At 43.7% G+C, this 18,694-nt stretch overlaps 1 protein-coding gene across 1 annotated transcript in view; it reads right to left on the bottom strand.

Annotated features, from left to right (window-relative positions):
* cdh23 (cadherin-related 23) overlaps positions 1 to 18,694 on the bottom strand; it is a 159,815-nt gene that overhangs the window by 58,831 nt on the left and 82,290 nt on the right. Inside the window, exons 12-19 of the mRNA XM_064318147.1 lie at positions 10,513 to 10,577; positions 9,824 to 10,061; positions 8,661 to 8,766; positions 7,339 to 7,466; positions 6,148 to 6,220; positions 3,403 to 3,519; positions 3,072 to 3,184; positions 2,727 to 2,834 (exon numbers count right to left, since the gene is read on the bottom strand). Of these exons, the coding sequence (XP_064174217.1) occupies positions 2,727 to 2,834; positions 3,072 to 3,184; positions 3,403 to 3,519; positions 6,148 to 6,220; positions 7,339 to 7,466; positions 8,661 to 8,766; positions 9,824 to 10,061; positions 10,513 to 10,577 (948 nt within the window). The remainder of the gene's footprint in view (positions 1 to 2,726; positions 2,835 to 3,071; positions 3,185 to 3,402; positions 3,520 to 6,147; positions 6,221 to 7,338; positions 7,467 to 8,660; positions 8,767 to 9,823; positions 10,062 to 10,512; positions 10,578 to 18,694) is intronic.

Below are 18,694 nucleotides of genomic sequence, written 5' to 3'. Positions count from 1 at the left end.
TAAAGCACCCTTCACCCGCTCGGCAGGTACTTAGCGAGCGGCCCCGCTCCTCTCCTGGAAGCACATGGGAAACAGTGCAAACACAATCTGATCACGGTACACACGAGGAAACAGCACGGCCAATCAGCAAGCAGACGTACAGCCGTGAGGTCGTGGGCTTTAATCCCGTGAGAAACGCGCCAGAAACTGAGCAGTTTACGCAGGTAATGTGAAAAATGTCACTGGCACGATAGACATAATTAATGAGACGTAATTAGCAGCTTCTCAATTGAGCTAACTGAGAGATAAGTGGGAGAGAGAGAATATGAGAGAGAGAAAGAGGGAGGGACAGAAGAAGTGAGGTAGAGAGCGATAAAAAGGAGAGTGAGTCACAGTTCCACTCCTCCTCCTCTCGATTTTACCTCTCCCCATCTCTCTTTCCCTCTCACAGACAAAGTCACACCTCTCTTTTCAGTTCTCAGTAGGGTAATTAGGTATGCATTTGGCTGCAGGCTACATTTTAATTAACAGTTGGACTCCATTAATTACACACACCGGCACTTCATTAATTAATGGACAATCAGAGGCTTAATTAGCAGCAAAACACTGCAGAGACATGCCACCGTGGCAAGATAGCAGTGCATTTACCTGCTCACAACCACTTATATTTAAATGTCCACCTGTCTCTGTTTAGACCGTCTGCTTTCCCCGTCCACTTGCTTGGCCTGGCATGAATGACATTCTGTCTGTTGGCTGTTGCTTTGGGTGATGAGGTGACTCTAGCATTTCCATGTGTTTTAACCCACTTATCTACCCACATAATATCTTATGGTTTTCCAAGCCGTGAGAGCCATGTGTGTCAAGTAGCGTCCATTAATCACTTTGTTGAGCAGGAAATTACATTAGCCAATTGGCAGGGATTTATCCGGAGCGCTATGTCATGGAGAAATGTTACTCTAAGAAATACATACATTTGACAGATGTATGTAAGGAGTTTAAACATTTCTATACATCTATACAAGTTTCTGTAGTCCGGTACTTTGGGAAAACTTTTGGAGCCACAAGTCAATTTCAAAGCAATGAATCACTGGAAGCCTTCCTAGTGTTCGCGCGCACTCTACAGCCGGGGTCACACTGAGAAAACTGAAGGATGCATGAGGTAATGTCAGGTCTACGAACAACAGTCCACAAATCACCGGTCCAGGGCTTCATCCTGCCAGCGTCTCGGAGAGGGGCTTTCTGACAAATGAACGGCTACGAGGCAAAGGGGCACTGTCACCTACAGTATATCACCCCGCACGCCTTCCCAGCAGACCTCTGCATTGTGCAGAACACCGCCCGTCACCACGGCGACCGCACAGTGTGCTGTCGGCCATTGTTCACTCAAACTGAGGTTCCCAATGTAAACTCTTGCTCTGTTTCACCGATGCCAGTGCACAACACAATGGGAGAAACAGTCTGGCAAATTAGCTGCAGGGAAACAAAGTGGGGGTCCGCGGGGATCTACTGAATCTACTGCACTGGGGTGACACAAGCATGCAGCAGGAGAGATGAGGAAACTACTCATTTCATCTGCAGTTTGTAAATCTCCATACAGGGGGCTAGAGAACACTACTCATCACAGTCAGAGAAAGACAGAGGACAGAAGGCACTGGTGGCGGAGGGAGGGTGTGACTTTGGGCACACATGTTTGAGAACCCCCCCCCCACCCCACACACACACACACACTCACACGCACGCACACACACACACACACACACACACATGTTTGTATTGCTATACTTGTGAGGACTTCCCATTGACTTACATTCATTCCGTAACCTCTAACCCTAACCCTAACCCTAACCCTAACCCCAACCACTACGTGCCTAACCTTAACCCTAACCTTAACCTAATTGTAACCCTAACCCTAACCCTAAGTCCTAACCCTAAAACAGCTCCTTGAACTTGTGGGGACCAGCAAAAAGTCCCCACCTTGCGTAGTTTTCCTCATCTTTCTATCCTTGTGGGGACATTTGGTTCTGACAAAGATAGTAAAACATGCCCACCCACCAACACGCACACCCACACGCACAGACACACACACACACACACACACACACACACACACACACACACACAAACCCTCTGCCCTGCTCCAGGGAAAGGTTGGGGCTTTCCAATGCAGCGACAGACCGTGTCCAATCGGTGCAGCTTTGGTACAGTGGGACCGCTCTCCTGCGGGGCTCTGAGCCGCTCGGAGGGGGGAAAAGAATCGATTCCAGATACAGTCTGCAGTTCATGCCACACAGTTTGGCATCTGCGGCCTCAGAGAATTGATAAACAGATTGGGAGGAACAGGTAACTGTGGCAGACGATTAGTAACTCTGTCTGGACTACCAGGGGCCATGAGGGTAGGCTGCTCCACTGGAAACCTAAGCACGCATGAGCAGACCAGCTCCTACAGTTTCTAACAAAACAATCTGAGAGTGGCTTTATATAGATTGGCAGAGCAGCCAAGGAAAACAGGAGTGTGAGGTCTTTCAATCATGCTATGCGAACGTCTTGAGTATATTCAGAATATTTCAGAATTCTCCACTCCAGTCAGTTGTGCGACCTAGTCTAGTTGGCCACAGTGGAAATGGAGGTCAAAGATCGAGTATGTCAGCGATGAGACAAGAAGGTGAAGTGTCTGAGTTTTGAGTCTGGGGTCAGGGGCCAGCATGCGATTATGTCAGGAGTTCAGGGAGAGTGTCGCTCAGACTCACTGAGATGACATCAGTGTTGATGGGGCTCATCTCCACAACGTTGACATTGTATGGCTCGTCTCGCCATATGGGGGCGTTGTCATTGATGTCCAGCAGCGTAATATTCACCTGCAGAAAACACTTTTTTAATCGTTATGTTACTGACTGACTGAAACAGTGAAAGTGAATGTGGTTCTACATTCCCCAGTTTTTGAAGATGGGGCACTGAATCCAACCCTCCCGGAGACACCGTGAAACATGCTGACACACTGATCCGAAAACTGGCCACTGTCTGGCTCTGTGACTGCGAAGAGGGAGATACAGACAGCTACGAAAGCCAATGACAAAAGAAAGTGGGCTAGTTACCGTGGCAATCCCAGTTTTCTGTAGAGGCCCAACCCCTCCGTCCACAGCTCGTACAATGAGGATGTACTCCGACTTCTCTTCACGATCCAGCAGGGCTGTTGTGGTTATTTCTCCTGAATCACACACATCCCCATGCACACACACACACACACACATACACACATAATATAATCAGAGAGCAATACATATACACACCAATCGGACTGTAATACACAAGCACACACACAGATGTACGCACACACACACGGATCAGGCTACAGTACATACACACGCACTAACACACACACACCCAAGCGCAGCCCCAGAGCCCCGAGCACCACAGCGCCCTCACCTGAGCGAGCGTTGAGACGGAACTTGGGGGACCCTTCCAGGGAGTAGATGAGCGAGGCCTGGCCAAACTCCCGAGAGGCATCCCGGTCCGTGGCGTTCACAAACAGCACCGTCGCTCCTAGGGGACACGCATGTACATTCATACGCTCGCATGTACTGCAGGCATGCACAGAGAGTCAGGTTCACAACTACTGACCCCCTAGATAAAGATGACCTGTATACAGTAAGATGGCTGTATAAAATAAAGAATACACAAAATAAGCTGCATTTTATGCTCAAAAAAATGAGAAATTATTTTACACTCATGCAATTGTTCAGAGAAATTTCTAACAAGTAAAACATGTCTTTCTCAAAAAAACTAAATTGTTGTTCCAGTGTAAAAATGATTGGTTATTTAGATTACTTTGTGCAGGCTCTCTTTGCTAGGATGATACTATGGAGTGCTCTTCTGTAGTTTAATGAGATCAGTGATCATATTGTGGGTGATCCTTGACAAATCATTCATGATCCTTCTGTGGACTGCGCTCTTAAAGTCAAACCATTTTCAATAAAGCACGAAGACTGAGATGGACATTAGAAAACAGTAATGCAGTGATCAGTTAGCCGTTTCTTTGATCATTTTGAGGCACACTTGGCGTGAAGTATGCAAGGATATAGTAAAAATATAAAGAATTCAGTCTTCTCATTTTTTAACATACCATATAGTTCATTGCCTATATTATTTCATACTGCCTTTTTTGCTCATCATTATCAAGTATGAATAATTTCAGAAGACACTGTATATACATTTATATGCACATTATTCTCTTTTTAATTTCTTAACTTTAACTGCTATAATTGTTGATATTATTCATTTTGTTAGAATTACCTTATTCCATTATTTTCCAATTTATTCATGTTTCACTCTGCTTTGTAAATACTATTGTGCTATGATGTAATTTGCATAAATTGCTTTGGGAAATAAATGTGCCATTAAAGAACCATTGCACTGGGAGAAAGAAACATAAGTGGGAACGAGGGAGAGAGTAAAACCGGAAAGTTAACACAGCAACAGATAAAATTTCATGACATTTCACTGATAGAACCTGCTACCAAAAGCCAGCATGCAACATTATGCATTTGAAAGGTTTATCGATTTTGGGAGCATCAAAATCAATGGCACTGGCCCTGATCGGGGAATGGTTAATCAGTGCCCCAAGTGGATACTAACTTGAGGGATTGCCCAAATGGATACTAACTAATGGGGTTGCCCCAGGTGGATACTAACTGAGGGGGTTGCCCCAGGTGGATACTAACTGAGGGGCTTGCCCCAAGTGGATACTAACTGAAGGGGTTGCCCCAAGTGGATACTAACTGAAGGGGTTGCCCCAAGTGGATACTAACTGAAGGGGGTTGCCCCAGGTGGATACTAACTGAGGGGGTTGCCCCAAGTGGATACTAGCTGAGGGGGTTGCCCCAAGTGGATACTAACTGAGGGGGTTGCCCCAAGTGGATATTAACTGGGGGGGGGGGGGTGCCCCGAGTGGATTTTAACTGTGGATGCCCTGAGTGCATACTAAGGGGGGAGGACAGCAACTGGGGGGGGGGGGGAGCAGTAGAGTCTGCATGCAGAGAGGGAAGAGGCAATTCTCTGAATATCTCTCCAAAGTTGTGTTTAAATATGTGACTGAGACTTTATGCAGCCCACTGGCTTTGACGCGACGTGCAAGACAGTCTAAATCTAATTCCCTCCTGCTATTGGAGACAAATCTATTGTTCAGAATAAAAGTAGCAGCTGAATAAATCCATAATAATGAATAATATCTCTGGAAATTGCATTTTGGACACTCAATTTACTGCATTCTCTGGGAAAAAAACAAAGAAAAAATAGAAACAAAAACAATGAGAAACGAGCAAGGGTAAAACAAATCCGTGGAGGAGGACCACACTGCATTGCTGTAGAAGTGACACAGTGTGAATAGGTTTGAGATAATTGAATATGTAAAAATACTGAAGCAGGCTATGAGGAAAATAATGGGGTCGAACAGATTTAATACGGCTTACAGCAACACCCCCCTCCTCCCCTCTTATTTAACAGCGACCAACCTATGAGAGTTAGCGGGCTGCACTCGTCATCGTCCTTTCCCTTAAAAGGCCCCTAGGGTGGCTCTACAAATAATAATAAACTGGTAGTTTGCTTTACAGTTGTCAGTTAATACCTGTTTCTATACCTGTTTTTAATTGGAAGGGTACAATGATTTTTTAGCTCTCTAGAATAATTCAACATATGAGAAAAAATAACCTCTGGCATAGTGTATTCATACACACTTGTGTTGTCCAATGGTAAAAATTTCCCAGAGTTCTACAGCACCAGTACAGAGCACTGAAAGATGCTGATATTTAATTCACTCCTGTTATATCTGTGAATTTATAACAATTCTTTTTCACAGAACTGAATCAATTAGAATAAAACAGAATAGAATATATTTTAGTTACCCCCAAGGGGAATTTCACTTGGTGCAACAGACACACAACCAGTTACACACACTATACAATTGACCCCACAAATCATAACTATTCTTTTTTTTTTTTAACGATTTTTTATTATTGTTTCTCTAAAACAATTGTTCAACATTAATAATAAGTTATTCTGTAGAATGATGATACATAAAACATAAATAACATTCAAAATGAAAAGCTTCCCTGACAGTGTGATTGAAGTGAGCTCAAATGAAAATGAAGATTTAGACGCCAGTGCCACACCCACCTGCGCCGATGTTCTCTGGTACTGTGATGACGTAAGAAGGCTTAGTGAAGACCGGGGGGTTGTCATTTTCATCCTGGGGGAGACAGACAGTGTGCTGCATTATTACCAGTACTTACTGATGTCCCCAACAATGAGGTCAGACCAGACTTCAAAAGGTCATTCAGTTTATCATGCATGATTAAACAGAGAGAGGTGGACAGGCTCAGATATACTGGTGTCCTATGCAGCGGGTGTAATTGCACACACAGTTGCTTCAAACAAACCCTAACGCCATGATTATGCCAGGCCAGGACTACTACAGTACATTCTGAGTCTGTCAACACAGCCGCAGCTGACTCTCTATGAACATTACGGTTGAGTTTTGCTGTTGTATCTTTCAGCAAAAGTAAAATTCTAAAAGCGTGAGCCAGTTGGTGAGACTGAGCAGTAATGGATAGTGCTCCTGTTGTGAAGGCCCCTTCATCATTAATACTCCTGTAACATTACACTTTCTCTCTCTTTCTCTGTCACTCTGTCTCTCTCAATTCTATTTTCAATTCAATTAAATTTCTTTATTGACATGACATATTTCAGAATACATATTGCCATACATAAGTGCAGTGATAAGGATCAATCATAGCAACAATACAAAAAACTCTCTCTCTCCCTCTCTCTTTCTCTAAGTGTGTCACTTCCTGGCAAAGCAGGACATATGAGTAATAAAGAGAGTAATAATATGACAGAGAAACGCCACAGTAAAGATGCTGAGATAAACAACCTAACACAGCAGGATTCAGACCCACTCTGGAGAAAAGCCTGACTGAGCGAACACTCTCACTCTCACACATACACACACATGCAATCACACACTGCAAACACACACGTGTGTGTGTGTATGAATGAGTGTGTTTGCGTATGTGATCATCTCCACATGTGTATGTGTATGAGATGGAGAGCAGCGCTGACAAAAAGAGGAGAGAGAAGTCAGAAGAGGAAAGGTGTGATGGAGGAATGAAAGAGGGATGAGTAGAGGAGTGAGAGAGGGATGAGTAGAGGAAAGGTGCAATAGAGGAATGAGAGAGGGATGAGTAGAGGAAAGGTGTGATAGAGGAATGAAAGAGGGATGAGTAGAGGAAAGGTGTGATAGAGGAATGAAAGAGGGATGAGTGGAGGAAAGGTGTGGCGGAGGAAGATTGGGGGTGTTATACTTACGAACAGCTCAATGGTGACAGGGACGGTGCTGTTGAGAGGCGGGTTTCCGTCATCTTTAGCCATCACAGTCAGATAGATCATTCCATCAGGAACTGCCTCATAATCCAAGGGACTGTTCACACTGATAACTGCAGAGAGAGAGAGAGAGAGGGAAGGAGGGAAGGAGGGAGAGAGGGAGAGAGGGAGAGAGAGAGAGAGCTGAGTATGTGTAAAGCTGTTGGAGCTACCATGACCTGTGTCTTTGAATATCCTGGATATACCAGTTCTGTCATACATTGACTGCTAGAGATAAGACTAGAAAACAACAGCGGTTATAGAGAGGAACAGAGATGAGGAATGGTGAGGAATGGGGTTTTACAGTTAATGCCACAGAAAGCAGTATGTCTGAGCGTGACCCATCGTGTTGTTTGTATTCTGTTTAAGACGGATAAAAAACAAGGTGAGAGAAAGGGAGATGAAGTAAATTGTTTCATAGATTTTAAATTGTGTTTACCAATACAACTTTTCTTATTGTGCAGATAAAATCGATGTGAATTACAAACTGAACTTGAAAGAGGAAGGGTGGATGAAAGAGCGAAGATGATCATTCTTGTCACTGTGATTGGTGTGTTCGTGACAGTGTCATTACCACAGATTACAGCACTGCAGTCTTTAGTCTGTGATTACTGTGTGCTATTAATATGACTGCTGTAGACTGTGTGCTGTATTACAGCAATTGATTTGCTATGCCAGTATACCACTGATAAAAAGCAGTACAGGTTTCGATTCATAATTACTAGATTTCTGTTTGATTCGATTTGTGTTAAACTACAGTATCTAGCATGATATCCAGAATTGATGTCCACACAAATCTGTTTCACTTGGCGTTGCTGGAAAGCAGCAGTGGTTGAAGAACATTCAGATTGTAAAACTGCATCAGCCCCCCCCCCCCCCCAAATTTAAATGGACTCCACGTCCTTATAATCTCCCAATTTTTGGTTTCCAAAGCAAGTTAAACCCTCGGTTTCTGTGGTCAGAGAATAATCATTCCCACAGTGCAGCCAAGGGTTTGACTGTCCATCAATCTGTACTGCGAGCCCATCTCTATGTGTAACTCCCTCTGCTTGGGTGGCAGTGTGGGGGACAGAACTGGACTGGTAACTCAAAAGTTTTTGGTTTGATTCCCAGCGGGGGCACTGCTCTTGTACCACTGAGCGAGGTACTTCAGCAAAAACATACCCAGCTGCATCGAATGGACTGTATATAAAAGTCTGCTAAACGGCGAAATGCGATGTAACGTAATGCAGCACGACGCGGAGGACTGGCCATATCAGCAGACACACCTGCGTAGCCCTCCACCATAGTGATGCTGAAGTATCTGGGGAAAATGGAGGCCGATGTGATGCTGTACGTCAGCACACTGTTGGGGGGAGAGTCTTCATCTGTGGCCTGAGAGAGAGAGAGAGCAATAATAAAACAGGATGTATCACACAAGGGCATATCATGATAGTGATGATAATGCTAGTGATGCTGTCGTGGGTAGTAGCCACAGTCGGCCTGTCAATGTTTTCCATCTTACAGTCTTTACCTTGTTCCTCAGTCTCGCCATTGTTATTATTTTCAAGCAGCAAATAATAAGAGAACGCATCAATAATTCACTCAACTGACAGGGCAGTTTAAAAAGAAATAAAAGTTTAGAATTTAGGAACCTCTGACAGAAAGATCCAGAAAGCCTGAATAAGAGAGAGAGAGAAGGCAATACTTGAGAGAGAGAGAGAGAGAGAGAGAGATCTGTAGAGTACAGTACAGAGCATGTAAATGATGGGAAGAGCGAGAGCATGAGAATTAAAACAGCAGGAGGAGAAGGGGAAAGAAAGGAAGGATTAAAAGAACAGAATCAGAAAGAGGGCTGACACCACAGGCAGGAAGCACGCGATGGGAAGACTGATCTCCCCGCCCTCCATCATGAGCCCCCCTCCTTCACTCCCTCCGTCCCTCCATCTCTCTCTCGCTCTTGTGCTCCACTTCGCCTGGGTGTAAATTGCTGACAATACACTTCCTGCTCCAGCCGCCTCATTTCTCACTCCTATCATATTAATCACCGCGGTGCTTAAGGTTACCTCTGTCTAATCAAATGCAGCAAGCCAACCATTCAGCCCGCCGCGCAAAACACAAATAAAACACCGTGAAAACGGCCATGCCAACGCGCCATGGTGATTACCTCTCACAGCGCCGCCATCCACAGGAAGCGCTCAGGCATTAATTACCATCACTCACACTCACTTTTACCTTTCAGCGCTGATGACTGTGGGAGGGGCTTAGAGCTGGAGATGGGAACACACACACACACACATACTCATAGACACACAGACACACAGCCACACACATGCACACACACACACACGGACATGCACACACATAGACACACACACACACACACACACACAGTAGAACATGAGCATAAGCATAAGCTAACTGTTTTGTGAGTGAAGCAGAGATGTCTCACCCTAATCCGCACCACCTGTTGGGCAGCCTGCTCGTTCTCCCTCAGCCAGCCCATGTAGGACTCCTTCTGGAAGGTGGGCACGTTGTCATTTACATCCAGCACGTTGACCCTCAGGCGTCCCGTGGTCTCCTCCCCACCCCCGTCCCGGGCCAGGATGGTCAGCGTATAGCGCCTCATGAGCTCAAAATCCAGCGTCCCCCTGAGAGTCACCCATCCCGTCACTGTGTCCAGCACGAACCTTATTTGAGAACAAGACATTGCATTCACTGTCAAAAATATGCAATCTGTACCCTCTCCATACTCCCCCTGAAAGTAACTCCGCAGCACATGCACTCTATTAGAAAATAAATAATTAATAAAGTTTACTGGAGAGCTATCAAACTTCCAGTGCAGTGAGATTTAACTCCCAGGGCAGCGGTGTGCACAGAAGCAGCAAATCTGCTAATCTTACAGCAGTACGCCTCCACTCAACACACTGGCTGAGAAGAAAAGGACTGTTAATTCCTAGGGAATCCCTGGCACAATCCGCTTTGTCACTGACCATATGACAAATGTGTCACAAAAAAAGAAACATTAAGAAATGTGAGAAATGCTGAATCAGACATTAAAATAGATATATTTCTAAGGGAAAGACCCCAGAGCATCACACAGCCTGTAATGTCTGTATGAGTCTTGTTCTTGAGTCTTACTGATCAGGCTCCTCACTGAAGAAGTAGCGCACCACTCCGAAAGATCCAAAATCATTGTCCGTGGCCTGCGCAGAGAAACAGACATGTATACAGTACAGTTTGACTAAATGGACACCCAGCAAACAACCTGTGCAGGTCTGGCAGGTGTGTAAATGGGGAGGGTGTGTGGGTGGGTGTGTGTGTGTAGTATGCGAGTGTATGTCTGTGTGTTTATGCGTATGTGTATGTGTGAAAATGTATGTGGGTGTATATGTGTATATATATGTGTGTGTGTCTGTTAATTAATTAATTAATTACTTAATTAATTAAATAATTAATTAAAAAGGGAGAGTGCATAGCAATCAACATATCCTTAATCACATAAATGCATGGAGTGCCAAATTTAGCTCAAGTGCAACTTTTTATCTGTAGTGCCCTGACAGGTGATTCAGATAGAAAAGTGAATAAAATTACGCGGGACAAAAACATAAAAATGAGACTAAAACACAGTATTAAAAAATTAAAACTGTTAGACATAATGACGACAGCACTGATTTGATTTCAACCATGTTTTCACAGACCTTGTAAAGGAGGAATAAGTACAGCAGGACCATTTCACAGGCAAGGAGCTGTGGAGGCTCTTACTGAGAAAGTGTTCTGGCTGAATTTACCTTGTCTAACAAGGATTTCACAGACTCCAAGAGAGACTGATAGAAGTGTTCCACAGCTATTCATTTTTTGTTTGATAAAATGATCAAGAGGTGGAAGAGGCAAACAGTTTAGTATTAAAAAAATTAACCAATAATCAGAAAATGTGATTTTACACATCCACAAATAAACAAATAAACAAATAAATAAAATTAATGACTTTATACCGTGTACAGTTGATGTCTGTCTTTCAAATTATAATATATACTAAAGCATTTACAGTAAAAAAGCAAACAAACCATGTTTTCGTTCGAATTTTTTCTGGAGAAGCCAATCCAGAGGAAACTACTGACATTGCACCAAACTGCTTTTACAGTAGCAGTCAAGGTTAAGTACCTTTACGATGGCGTGACAGCAAAGTCAAATGTGAGTCTTCAACCAGCCCCTCTTTTAAGATTCAAGCTAACCAACCACTCCTCCACACTACTGTTTACATTAGCAATGTCCATGACTATAATTAATAAAAAACAAAACAAAAAATAAATTAATCTGGCAAGCATACACATTGCACAAACACACACACACCTACACAAACACACAAACACACACACACACACACACCCTGCAGTGAGTACTGATGCCATTTGCTGCTCAGTGCTGAAACAGTATTGATGGATCAGGCCTTGTGAGGCGGCTTTAATAGAGTTTCAGTTGACTGGGCCAGCAGTCCGCTTTAAGGGCAATGTCATTGTGTGCTTCTGCCAGTCCTGTTGTGAGTGTTTGTGAACACTTTGATTACATTATAGTGTATGTGTGCATGCGTGCGTGCGTGTATGAGATTTTGTCTGTGCTCCTGTTTATGTGCATTTTTATGAGCAAGTCTGAGTGCCCATGTTTGTTTGTGTCAGTGTTTGTCTAACTACGGGAGTATGCACTGCTGTATTTGAGTATGTGTGTGACGTGTGTGTGTGTGACGAGTGTGCATATGTGTGCACGCATACGTGTGTGTGTCTCTGTATGTGCGATATGTGCAGTTTGTAGTGTGTGTATTTTGGTAAGGCAGGAGAAAGACGACTCCCCCCTCACACCCTCACAGTGAGCCCACAGCAGCTCCTCCCTCGCTCCCTGTGATTGGCAGTCCCATAAGTGCAGTGATGATAGGGCTGAGGGTTAGGCTGACAGGCGGCGTGGCAGTGACAGGGCTGGAGCTCCTGAGGAGGGTTAATGCTGCTTCTGACACTGTCCCTTAAACTACCCACAACACGTGAGAGATCTCCTTCACTCTCTCTCTCTCGCTCCCTTCACTCCGTTTGTCTCTCTTCATCTTTCACTCTTTTTTTTCTCTCTTCCCCTTTCACTCACTCACTCACTCACTCACTCGTTCTCCTTACCCAGCGAGAGGTCTGGCAGTCTGCACGGTCACTTTGACAACCGCTCAGCAAAGCCTTTTAACTTCAGTAAAAAAAAAAATAAATAAATAAATAAAAATAATAAAAGACAAGGCAAACATACAGAGAAGATATATGTGTCTTAACTTCGGCACAGGAAGAGTAGCCACTGAGCACAGCTTTTTGATCTACTGACATCAGTGTGATGAGTTCCAAAAAAAGCCCAGATCACACGTGGTGATAGTTTCTGTGCAGGTTCTATTGCAGAATGGAATACACCACGGCAGACAATCCGTACTGCAGTAGATGAGTCTTCTATTGCGATGAATGTGCTCTTTTTACCCTAATCTTCACAATCCAGAGTAAATTAAGCAGTTTATATTCAGCTTGGTCCATTCACACTGTGCAAACACTTGAATGTACAGTAATTTAAGCACATAATTAAAGTCACTCAACCTGGCCATGTGCTTGGGTATTTATCTGAGCAAATCTGTCATTTGTACAAGGCCAGACAATGTACAGCTGTTTGGTTGATCATGGTTCATGGACACTTGCCTTAATTCTTTTAAAAAATATATGGTACAATTATTACTTCATGAAAAATCACATGATTCACAGCTCATTGCCCTCTGCCAATCACGTATGTTATTGATTTCTGCTTTTGAACTACAGCAGTTACACACGAACGCATTCTGGCATGAATGTGGTATTCAACTAATAACAAGTATCAACTAATAATGTAACTAATAATTTGTATGTATGGTTTTTAATTACACCAAAGAGTTCCATCTTTGAAATTAAATGCTTGTCCACTCATTGAATGCGAGAGAACACATGCAAAAGCCTGCCCATTCTGCACCTATCCCAAAATAATTTCATAGGAGTGATTCAGAGGATAACCCAAGAAAAAGCCACTCAGTATGTTCACAGCATTGCTTATATGTGACCCCGCCTGACCTCTCATATCTCAAGTTCTAACGGTTTACAGCTGTTGAATATTGTAGGTAAACTGCTTAATCAGGAATCACATCTCATGGACATGCACGTGCATGCGCACGTGGGCAAACATAAACACACTTATGCACACACACACACAGTCACTACACTAAACCCTCAGTAACTTTGGCTGGGCTGGGCTGGGCTGTAAAAAACAGAAGCATGAGCACACACACACACACACACACACAACACACGGCGGGCTTTGCCTCCGGCGGCAGCGGGTTTTGAGTGCGCCACCCGCTGATGAAGAAGAGCAGCGGCGCGCAGACGCCATCCCGGCGCGGGGGGGACACACGCGCTCAGCTTTTATATCTTAAGCGACCTGGAATTTGAATTGACGGGTTCCCAAAATTGCTTTCCGCTGGATCTCCTCAGAAAACAGCCACGGAAAAAGGAAACCAATTACTGCCTGTCAGGGCCCCCTGTCAGCCAGACACGACCCCCAGTATAAACACAGACACCCCCCGCCACACTGAGCAAACTCAGCTACACACACACACACACACACACGTACACACACACGTGTGTAAACATTCAACACAATGGAAGTAAACACACTAAGCAAGCTCATCTTCATTTTTCACACACACACACACACACATACACACACACACGCGCAGCGGCTGTTTTTTGTGAATTATGATAATGATATCATTTTCATGTTTATATAATTTATACTTCATGGCATGTCATTGTGTGCTGGCTCTCTTTCCAAACATGTTCCTGTGGAATCCCTCAACCCAGAACAGCAGTGAGAGCGTGTGCTGCCACTGATGAAGTCCCCTCTTTTCCATCTCTCTGCTGCCCTGCCAGCGTCCTGAACACTAACATCTCATTTCCTTTCTCTCTCATAGAGATCTGTGCCTATTTTATTTACTAACAGGGTCTCGTAGTACCAGTAAGAACGTACAGTACAGCTGTACAGATACTACGCTATCTGAAACGCACTGAATGAATTGATAGGCCTTGTGAACTAAAGGCTCATGGGAAAGAGCCTGGTTTTCATCTCCAGACACAGTCGTCTGATGTGGCCCCTCTTTAAGAAGTAAGAGAGGGAGAGTGAGGAAATGAGCTGGGATTTGTTTATGTGTGACATAATAGAGCAGAGGTCTGATCTCCTTTTCTTCCTCTCCTTATATCTCACATACCCCCCTCTCTCATTCTCTCTCTCTCTCTCTTTCTCTCTCTCTCATTCGCTCACTTGCTCTTCTCTGGGTGAAAAAGGCTTCTGAGAGAGTATTAGTTTCTGTGTCTGTACTTGAGAAAGGAAAAGGAAGAGAGAGAGAGTGCGAGAGAGAGAGAGAGAGAGAGAGAGAGAGAGAGAGAGAGAGATCACACGCATGGGAATGTTTGCACATATAAAGGCAGGTGTGATCACACCTTTGTGTGTGCAGGCGCACACAGCAGTTGGGGGAGTGTGTGCCATCCTTCAGAACCTTTTAAGGCTTCACCACAACATCACTGCCAGTCACTTCACTGCAATCTCTTCCACTGACCTGAAACATTTACTTTCATCACATCTACACCATGCATAAGAGAGACAGTGAGAGAAACAGACAGAGAGGCTGGAGCAATTCTGCAAGACCTGAGGCCTTGCAGTAAATTAAAAAAAGACAAAATAATGATTTTACAGAAGAGATGAAGAGATGCACGTCTCAGGAAATCAGACACAATTTTACACCAGCGAAAAAAAATGTAGAATTCACAACAAATTACACAAACCTAGATTTAAAAATGAGCTCAACAGGGAGAATCAACCTGACTGTAAATGAGCAGAAAGAAAAATCACACAGGGCATTGTATGGCATTACGAAGCACATTAAAATAGAGATACCAATTAGGATTTGGCTAAAAATATTAAAATCCACAATTGAACCAATTGCACTATACGGCAGCAAGTTCGGGGTCCGTTTACAAATCAAGACATAGCCAATTGGGATAAACACCCACCTAAAACCCTGCATGCAGAGTTCTGTAAAAACCTCATCTATGTGCAGAGACAAACACCAAACAATGCATGCAGGGCAGAATTAGGCCTGTAATATCCACTACTCATCCAAAAAAGAGCCATTCAATTCTGGAAGCATCTAAAAAACAACAACCCCCACTCATACCATTATGATTCCCTGAAATGCCAAGAGCTGAGCCAAGAGAAGAGCCTCCCTCAACCAGCTGGTCCTGAGGCTCAGTTCACTAACCCCCACTAACACCATCCAGCCTCGGGACAGCCCCATTCCAATTAAACCAATCAGAATCAACCAAACCATAACACAGCAAAAACAAAATTACATTACTTACTGGGAAACAAAAAAAAAAAGAAAAAAGGAAAAAAAGAAGCAAATTGGTGAGTTATTTGGCCCTAAACAGAGAATACCCAGTGGCACATTATCTGACCACAGTGAAAAAACACAGGCTTAGGAAAACATTGACGAAGTACAGACTCATTGAGCACAGCCTGGCGATAGTGACAGGACAACACCGGCAGACCTGGTTGCCCAGGGAGGAGAGGCTGTACTCCCACTGCAAGGAGCAGATGGAGACAGAGCTGCACTTCCTCATTAAATGTGAGAAATAAAATTAAAAAAATTAGAGAACATTTCCTCCCCAAATTGAAAGCACAATTCCCAAACTTCCCAAAACTATCTGAATCACAGCAAATTCTCTTGGAAGAGGAAAGGTGTTGACAAAATTTATCTGTACAATATGTACATACCTGCCACAGCCTGAGGGACAGTTGTGCCCCCTTAATGATCATGTTTTTTTGATAAATAGTTGTTTTTTTTGAGTAATTAGAGTTCTTCATATAATCATTATTAGTTTATGTATTTGCATGTATTTATTTATAACTCATGACATATTGCCTTACAGTTTATGCACATTATAATGGATTTTTTGTCTTTTGACTCTGGTCCTACATATTGTATGCCCTATTGTGATGTCAATAATGCTTTATTGAACTGAAAAAGAGCGAGAGTGAGAAAGAGAGAGAGAGAGAGAGAGAGAGAAGCAAGAGAGCAAGAGAGAAAGAGATAGAGATGTACTACCTTTGTTAATATTGTTATGACTATAAGGATAACAGTAGCTGTGGTTAGAAAATGATATACTTTATGCTTTGTGAAAAGAAAGAGGAGAAACTCTCCAGAGAGCTGAAAATACTGGGTTGAGACAAGATTGCTGACACATCGCTCAAGGTGTCTCTTTTTCTTTCTGTCTTTACGTCCATCTCTATCTGTCACACAGCCATACGCACACTACAACATTTATATGACCCCAAAATCAATACCAGCGTGTACTGAACCTCATACTGAGGAGAAACAGCCCCAACATACAACTGTCAATAAAATATTTACTAATACCCTCCTTCAGAATTGGACTCTCTCGTGTTAGCTCAGAAGAATAAAATAAAACATTTGAATTAATAGGTTTGCGGTCTTTTAAGAATTCATTCCTAAAACTCTGGGCCGGGCCTGACAATAATTAAAAATAAGTTACTATTTTTATTTTATTGACGTCTTGGAGAGGCTAAAACGTCAATAAAAGTCAGGCATGTGCCTAAGATAGGCAACTATTGCGGGCATTTTGCAAGCTGCTGGTAATACAATGTTTAGCGGGGCTCAATGCCTGTGCTTCTTGTTGTTTTCATCTAATGTGCAATTAAGCATGAAAAACAACAATAATAATAATAATAATAATAATAATAATAATAATAATAATAACGATGTTCATTGGAAAGAGGAAAGGATGTCCTTCGCCAGCCGACGTGTGGTGGGGTGGGTGGCAGTAGAAGTTGGGAGTTTGAGAGTGAAGTTGAACCGAAGCTGAGATGACCTGAGGAGGAAGAGCAGCCTGTCTGATTGGGAGATGGGAAGCCGCCGGGTTTTTTTTGTTTTTTTTACGGCCGACACTTTGGCTTAATGGTGATGATGAGCGGATTTTTATGAGCGCTTTATGTCCCTCTCCTATTAACGAGCAGGTGTGCGGGGGGCGGGGGGAGGGCAGAGAGTGCGGGTATAATGGCAGAGGCCTTCTGCCATTCCGTCCTGTCCGGCCAACATCCTGTTCCGAAAAAAACGCTCACAGAAGTGTGAGGGAGAGACGGGTTTCAGCCCCGCACCAAGCGGACAGCAACTAGCCTCTCACAACTAGCCAGCGCAACGGCTTTCACGGGCTTCAGCAAACAAGGTTACGGAACACCTATCTGATGTCTGCTTGGACTGGGAAAATTGTAGTATTAAATTAAAATTTTACAATTATAACGTATAAGCCCAAGACTCTGGGCAGCTCATCCTGTTAAGGCAATGCGTTCCTGCATGAGCTTGTTCTGGCATACCAGATATGGGAGAACAAGCATTAAAGATTGAATAATTTTATGCTTATGATGTGCTTTTTTGAACGAATGTGTAATACGATTTGAGTATTGTTGTGCACGTATAGGCTTAACACGGAATTGAATTTATTGAAATAATGAGCATACTTCTTTCAGGGAGTCAAAAAAAAGTCCACATTTTTGTTTCCATTCTCTATGCCTAGGTCTTGAATGTGCGGTGATGTGGGAAAAGAGAGCAAGTGGTTGACCAAGAGCAGCTACCTCGCTGAGCACGCAGAGTAATCACAATAGAGAGCAGCGGGTTCATGCGGAGAAGTGGGGGTGGAGGGGGGGCTAATGAATTATAATTACTATGACTACCACCCCAATAAAAAAGGGCATCCAGTGAACATTCTTACACCGGTAATTTATAACCCATACAAAGGATCTGTAGTAACGAAGCAATTTAAAACTCTAACATTAATCACTCAGCATCCATCTGGACTTCATGGGAAAATATAAATAAATCAACAGCGTAAGAAAAGCATGCAGAAGGACACTCCCCGCAGGTCACCTACGCTGACACCTTAATAGCGCTAATACCCTTACAGCTGTGCTAAAAGGTGTGCTGCTGTGCCCATGGCGGCCTGCTGTCCTGCAGGTCCCGATGGCTCTAGGGAGTGGAGACGGAGGCCATGCCCATGGATAGAGCAAGCAGGGAACCAAACAGCGAGAACGGTGCAGGGACGGAGAAAAACAGCATCTATCGCTTCGTGAAAGCGGCTTTACTGGATGCACGTACCTACTCCCTCCTTTTGTCTGTTTCTCGATCCCTCGCCCCCTCTCTCTCTCTCTCTCTCTC

This window comes from Anguilla rostrata, chromosome 18 (assembly GCF_018555375.3).
Source record: "Anguilla rostrata isolate EN2019 chromosome 18, ASM1855537v3, whole genome shotgun sequence".
Taxonomy (NCBI): Eukaryota; Metazoa; Chordata; class Actinopteri; order Anguilliformes; family Anguillidae; genus Anguilla; species Anguilla rostrata.
The sequence above is the reverse complement of the archived record's forward strand: the minus strand, read 5'-3'. Positions and strand labels throughout refer to the sequence as shown.